The 7,278-nt window shown below is 58.2% G+C and overlaps 1 protein-coding gene across 1 annotated transcript; it reads right to left on the bottom strand.

Annotated features, from left to right (window-relative positions):
* Positions 1-1,961: 1,961 nt before the first annotated feature.
* Dand5 (DAN domain BMP antagonist family member 5) lies at positions 1,962-4,858 on the bottom strand. The gene is made up of 2 exons (XM_042670557.1): positions 4,547-4,858; positions 1,962-2,207 (listed from the first exon to the last, which is right to left on the bottom strand). Exons 1-2 carry the CDS (start codon positions 4,856-4,858, stop codon positions 1,962-1,964), a joined length of 558 nt encoding a protein of 185 aa, XP_042526491.1.
* Between the last annotated feature and the right edge of the window lie 2,420 nt (positions 4,859-7,278).

The raw sequence follows: 7,278 nt of genomic DNA, 5'->3' as shown, positions 1-7,278 counted from the left end.
TCCTGCGCACCCTCACCTGGGCCTGCCTTCCTGAGTCAGGAAGAGGAGCAAGCCACCCGGCCCCGCCGCGGCCCCGCCCCCGCCCCCGCCGCGGCCCCGCCCCCGCCGCGGCCCCGCCCCCGCCGCGGCCCCCGCCCCCGCCGCGGCCCCGCCCCCGCCGCGGCCCCGCCCCGCCGCGGCCCCGCCCCCGCCGCGGCCCCGCCCCCGCCCCCCGCCGCGGCCCCGCCCCCGCCGCGGCCCCCGCCCCCGCCGCGGCCCCGCCCCCGCCCCCCGCCGCGGCTCCGCCCCCCGCCGCGGGCCCCCCCCCCCGCAGCGGCTCCGCCCCCTCGCCGCGGCCCCGCCCCCGCCGCGGCCCCGCCCCCGCCGCGGCCCCGCCCCCGCCGCGGCCCCGCCCCGCCGCGGCTCCGCCCCCTCGCTGCGGCCCCCGCCCCTCGCAGCTTCCCCGCCCCCGCGCAGCGGCCCCGCCCCCGCCGCGGCCCCGCCCCCTCGCAGCGGCCCCGCCCCCCGCAGCGGCTCTCCCCCCCGTCGGGGGGGACATTGAAGGCGATTCTGGCGGTGCCACATGTCCTCCTGTCGATGCCAGACGCGCCCATCTGCCAGAGCCCTGCTTCCAGCCGTCCGCAGCCAGGCCGCCCTGGCACGCAGCAGGGCCGGCCGCAGCTGGGCGCGGGCCCCCCACGGCCCCAGCTCGGGAACCCCAAGCGCAGAGGACAACACGCGCACGGCAGCGACTGACCCACATTTATGGCTCTCGTGGAACGACAAGCTGGCACGGGGCGGGGCCGGGACGCAGGTGCCCGGGAGGGACGTCAAGGCAGCCGGGGATCTGGGGAGCCTGGAACCGGCTGGGGGGGGGGGGGGTTCCATTGGCCGGCTTGGTGCTTTGGTATCCTTGGGATGGGGTCAGGGCCGTGGGTCCAGATCTGGGTGGGGCTATCTGTCCTCCCTGGAAACCCGGAGTGTGTCTTTGACTGATTCTGGAAAAGGCCATTGGGCTCAGTGGTTAAGATTGAATCTCAGGCTGGGGGCATGGCTCGGTGACAAAGCGCTTTGCTGAGCACTTGCCAGACCCCGGATTCCGTGCGGGGGGGGGGGGGGGAAGAGAAAGAGAAGAGAGAAGCAATACGAATCCCAGCTGTGCCACAGACGGCTGTGTGACCTTGGGGGAGTGACTGACCTCTCTGAGCCCAGCATCTTCCTATGTGTCATAGTTTGGGGCTAACCCTATCTCACTGGGCTGTGTGAGTGACGGGCGGGGGTGGGGGAGGCTCACAGGAGAAAGCACCCTTCAAAAGCTTTACCCACGACCTACACAGTGATTGATCAGCCAGCCCGAACGATTGTAAGCTATTTTTCTCTCTCTCTCTGGTGCTTGGGATGGCAACCGAGGCCAGGGTGCTAGGCAAATGCTCAAGCTGGAAGCCACGCCTCCTGCTTCTAGGCCACGCCTTACTGCTGAGCCACGCTCCCAAGGCTGAGCCACGCCCTCGAGTGAACTCCGCTCCACTCAGTCAAAATTCCTTGCTTTGTCTGAGCCACGCCCTCTGGGTGAGCCGCTTCTTATCGTATTCAGTGCCCTCTGAGCCACGCCCCCAAGGCTGAGCCACGCCCTCAGCAGTGAGCCACGCCCCATCCGTATTCCTTGCTTTGCCTGAGCCACGCCCCCACGGGTGAGCCACGCCCCGTCTGTATTCTGTGTCCTGTCTGAGCCACGCCCCTACTGCTAAGCCACGCCCCCAGCCCACAGAGAAGGGGTTTAGGGCTGCGTCTCGTGTCCCCACGCGCCCCCCCCCCGCGGCGCAGGGTGAGGGCTTCGGGGGGCCTGTGTCCATCTGTCCTTGCATCCTTGGTCTCTTAACCAAGTCGTTCCTCGCGCCGGTTGACGTCATGGTCGTCCTGTCCGTCTCTCCTCTCCGGGATCCCTGTCTCTGCCGTCTGTCGGTCCGTCCCCGACGCGCGGATCAGAGCTTGGGGACGCACTGACACTCCCGGACCAGCTCGGTGGACACCTTCACCCGCCGGCGCCAGGCTGGGCTGCCCGCGCTACACCACAGCACCACCGGCACGCGGCGTCGGCGAGCCGGCTCGCAGCTGTTACTGAGGCCCCGCGGGGTGGCACCCGAGCCGGGGACGTAGAGGGAGGAGCATCGGCCAAAGCAGAGGCGATTGCGGATCCGGGCAGGGGTGCAGCCGGGCCTCGAGAGAATCTGGGGACAGAGAAAGCAGGAGCTGGGGTGCCCAGAAGCCGCACCTTCCCACTCCCACCCCACCCTGACAGACACGGGGGGCGAGGGGAGGACCGCCCAGGGCCGCACCGGCCCGCTGCGTGGCCTGGCGCGGGTCGCCCAACCTCTCCCAGCCTCTGATTCCTCACCTGCCAAACGGTGGAAATCCCACCAGGAAACCAAGAAAGGATGGGGGGGGGGTGTTGGGGGGGGGGGGCGGCTCACACCTGTAATCCCAGCTACTTAGGAGGCTGAAATCCGGAGGATCTCAGTTCACCACCAGCTTCTGAAGAAAAGCCCATGAGACTCCATCTCCAAAATAGGTAGCCAAAAGCTGCACTGGAAGCATGGCTCAAGTGATAGAGCACCAGCCATGAGCAAACAAGCCAAGCTAGTAGTTGTTCCTGAATTCAAAACACACACACACACACACAACCATACTATGTTAGGTAGTGATTTGTATTTCAACAATACAAAGCAAGAAAAGAGAAAAGGCCCAGTGCCTGTGTTCGATATTATATAAAATAATATCAAAATGAACTCCAAGAAATGGAAACAAGAGGTTTTTCTTCTTTGTTGCTGTTTGTGTTTTCTGTTCTTTCTGTCTAGTTTGTTCATGTGTCTGTCTCTGGGAGGTAAAGGGGAAGTAGAGAAATGGAGGGCCAAAGGGTGAACAAATGCAGCCGTGGTCCTCACTAGACACTACGTGGAAAATGAACTCTGCAACTTGTGGGGAGGGATAGGAGGGGAACACTGGGAGGGAGGGAGAGAAGGGGTGACGTTGTTCGGAAAGAAATGTATTCAATACCTGACTCATGTAACTGTAACCACGCTGTACATCATCTCCCCCACCCCCTGCCCCGGCCCCCATCCTGGGGCTTGAACTCTGGGCCTGGGAACTGTCCTTGAGCTAAGTGCTCTACCACTTGAGCCACAGTGCTACTTCTTGTCTTTCTCTGTGATTAATTGGAAGTAAGAATCTCACAGACTTTTTCTGCTTAGGCTGGCTGCAAACCACAATCATCAGGTCTCAGCCTCCTAAGTAGCTCAAATGGTCGAGCACCAGCCTTGAGTGAAAAAGCTGAGAGACAGCTCCAAGCCCTGAGTTCAAGCTCCAGCACAAAATAAAGTTAAATAAGATAAATAAAAGATGGAATTCATGGAGTGCTGGAGGACACCTGAGTCAGGTGTCCTTGTGCGCCCTCTGGTGGCCAAATGGAAAATCAGCCGGAGGAAAAGGGGTGTCCAGAAGTGGGGGAGACAATGTTGGCAACCACTCTGACTTAGCAGCAGGAGCGTATGCCCCATGTTTTGTGTCAGTCCTGGGACTTAAGCTTAAGGCTGTCCCTGAGTTGCTTTTTTGTTTTCTTCTTCTTTTGTGGGTCGTGGGGCCTGAACTCTGGGCCTGGGCGCTGTCCCTCAGCTCTTCAGCTCAAGGCTAGCACTCTACCACCTGAGCCACAGCACCATTTCTGGCTTTTTCTGTTTATGTGGTGCTGAGGAATCGAGCCCAGGACCTCATGCATGCGAGGCAAGCACTCTACCACTGAGCCACCTTCCCAGACTGTGTTTTTGTTTTTACTTATTTATTTTCTTAAGACTAATGCTCTTCCAATGGAGCCACAGCTCCACTTCTGGTTTATTTTTGATGGTTAATCAGAGATTATAGAGCATCAGGGGCTGAACATGGATGGCTTACACCTTTAGTCCTAGCTATTCAGATGGCTGAGATCTGAGGACTGTGATTCAAGCCAGCCCAGGGGCTGGGGGGTTAGCCCAGCGGAAGGGTGCCTGCCCGGTGCTCACAAGGCCCTGGGTTTGGTCCTCAGCCCTGGAAAATAAAAAAGAAAGAAAGCTACAAAGCCAGCCCAGGCAGGAAAGTCCCTAAGACTCTTTTCTCCAATAAACCACCAGAAAAACCAGAAATAGTGCTGTGGATCAAGTGGTAGTGTGCTTGCCTTGAGCTGAAGAGTTGAGGGACAGCACCCAGGCCCAGAGTTCAAGCCCCATGACCGATTCACACACACGCACACACACACACACACAGAGTCTTACAGACGTTCTTGCCAGGCTGGCTTCAACCCTCCATCCTCAGTGGGATCTTAGCCTCCTGAGCAACTAAGATTACAGATGTGAGCCACCAGCACCAGGCCTCTTTCTGCTCCATTTGAAGAGGAAACTGAGGCTTCGTGCTGCCATTTAGGAGGAGAAGACAAGACTTGGATTTCAATCTGGGTCTGGGTCACCACCCCTCCCCTTGGTGCCATCTGGGATGCTGAGGCCTGGCCCTCTCCTCCCTCTCCTCCCTCCCGGCCACTCACCTGGGTAAAGGACACAGCTTTACAAGTCTCACGGGTCACTTCCCGTGGGTCCAGGGGTAGGGACACAGCAGGGGCCACTTCCTGCCCCTGCCGCAGCTGGCTTGTCCTCAGCTGCCTGGTTTTTTGCAGCCCCAGGAAAGCCATCCAGGTACCAAAGGACGACCATGGCTGCAAGAGGTTGACCCAAGGCCGGGTCTGATTGGTAGCAACCCAAGACTGACGGGGGTTCCAGAATCCAGGCCTCCCTGAACTTGTGGGCAGCCAGACCCCGCTAAGCAGGCCCAGGAGAGGGATCAGCCGATCGCTGAGCATCTGTTTGGCTGGCTGGCTGGCTGGCTGTTGGAACTGGGCTCAGGGTCCCTAGCAAGGGACCCTGCTGTCCATCCAGTGTGTGGAGTCTGCACCCTCTTGAAGAAATGGCTTTAAATCATTAGGACCACCTGGGCAGCAAGGGCAGCGTCTGTGAACTCAGCCCCCAGGGGAGGAAATCTGAGCCTGCTGGGTTCCCCAGCTCCTCCCTGCCTGCTGGGGGGTCCCAGGGCTGGGGCTGCAGTGTGGGGGTTCCAGAAAATGAAAGCAAATCCAGGGACAAGGGTTAAGGGTGTCCCAAATCCCCCTCCCCCAGGACAATTTAGCAAAATTACACTCTACAGCCAAGGTTGTTGGGGGGGGGTGGCGTGTTTTAATATTTATTTGTAACTTCTTAGCTGTGCAACTTCAGGCAGATGCTTTAACCATGCTAGAGCCTCAGCCCCTTCTTTGGGGTTTTAGAATTATTATTGTGTATATGTGCTGTGGCCTGAATTCAAGGCCCCAGACTCTTGCTTGGCTTTTCCCTCAAGACTAGTATTCTACTACTTGAGCCACAGCTCCACTTCTGGTTTTCTCGTGGTTGTTCACTGGAGATAAGAGTCTCACTGACTTTCCTTCCTGGGCTGCCTTCGAACCTGGATCCTCAAATCTCAGCCTCTTCAGTAGCTAAGATTATAGAGCATGAACTACCAGAGCTGGGATATTATTAATTTTGAAGCCTGGAATTCCTGATCTTCCTGCCTCACCTTCCTAAGTACTGGAATTACAGATGTGCACCACCTGGCTCTTTCTGTAATATTTAGTTGATAATAATTCATACCTCTGACTGTCTCTTAGGATTGAAAGATAATTTACAAAAGGAGATTAGATGAATCAATCATGCTGGGGAAGAAACCCCTGGCTTTCTGTATGAGAAGCAGGTGATTTATTTTGTGTGGTCCAGTCCGGGGGCTTGAACTCAGGGCCTAGGTTCGGTCCTTGAGCTGTTTTGTTCAAGGCTAGCACTTTACCACTTGAGCCACAGCTCTACTTCTAGCTTTTTGTGGCTAATTGGAGATAAGAGTCTCACAGGCTTGAGGCTGGGAAGTTGGCTCAGTGGTAGAGCGTTTGCCTTGCATGCCTAAGGCCCTGGGTTTGATTCCTCAGCACCACATAAGCAAAAAGATAAAAGCCAGAAGTCGTGCTGTGGCTCAAGTGGTAGAGCGCTCGCCTTGAGCTAAAAGAGCTGAGGGACAGCGCCCAGGCCCAGAGTTCAGGCCCCACGACCGGACCCAAAAAAAAAAAAAAAAAAAGAGTCTCACAAGCTTTTCCTGCCCAGGCTGGCTTCAAACAATGATCCTCAGATCTCAGCTTCCTGAGTCACTGGCACCCAGCTGAAGCAGGTACTTTGCCACTGAGCTTTTCGTATCCCAAACAGCAGTGATTGACTTGATTGTTGCTATTGTCTTTCATTTAGCATTTATTATAAGTCGGGTCTAATTCTTAGAGGAATTATAGAGAAACCAGGGGCAAGCTGGGCGCCAGGGGCTCATGCCTGTGATCCCAGCCACCCAGGAGGCTAAGATCTAAGGATTACTGTTCAAAGTCCATGAGACTCCAACTCCAATCAATGGGGGGTGGGGGATGGGGCTTAAAGTGTAACTATGGCTCAAGAGGTAGAGCAACAACCATCAGTGAAAAAGCTCAGGACCTAGGTCCAGAGTACAAGCCCCAGAACCAGGGCACAGAAAAAAAAAAAAAAAAAAAAGTTTTAGTAAGAAAGAAATGCAGGGTCTGGGAAGGTGGCTCAGTGGAAAAGTGCTTGCCTTGCATGCATGAGGCCCTGGGTTAGATTCCTCAGCACCACATAAGCAAAAAGAAAAATGCTGGAAGTGGCGCTGTGGCTCAAGTGGTAGAGCGCTAGCCTTGAACTGAAGAGCTAAAGGACAGCGCCCAGGCCCAGAGTTCAGGCCCCACGTCCCACAGAAAAAAGGAAGGAAGGAAGGAAGGAAGGAAGGAAGGAAGGGAGGGGTTGCATGCAGGTGCTGCAATTTTTTTTTCCAGTTGACTGCAAAAAAAAAAAGTCATGAAAAACGCGATGATTTCAAAGTGTGAAGTGCTGGAATGGGCCTGTGACTGGCGGGGGGGACGGGCCTCTGTCCTGGGGGTGGGGGTCAGGGCCGGCCCTCTGGGAGGAGGTCAGAGATGGTGCTGGAGGCGATGGGAACTGGGCCGTGGGAAATGCGCGACGCCGGGTCCCAGGCTTTGAGCGCCCCGGGCGCCTGCGGGGCGGGGCGCAGCTCGCACCCAGGTGAGGAGCGGCTGGGCGGGCCGAGGCCGTGGGAAGCAGCGGGGCGGGCGGGCGGGGCCTGCGCGGGGCGGGGCCTGCGCGGGGCGGGGGGCGGGGCCTGCGCGGGGCGGGGGCGGGGCCTGCGCGGGGC

The sequence above is a fragment of the Dipodomys spectabilis genome, unplaced genomic scaffold (assembly GCF_019054845.1).
Source record: "Dipodomys spectabilis isolate Male_0828 unplaced genomic scaffold, ASM1905484v1 ptg000573l, whole genome shotgun sequence".
Lineage (NCBI taxonomy): Eukaryota > Metazoa > Chordata > Mammalia > Rodentia > Heteromyidae > Dipodomys > Dipodomys spectabilis.
The sequence above is the reverse complement of the archived record's forward strand: the minus strand, read 5'-3'. Positions and strand labels throughout refer to the sequence as shown.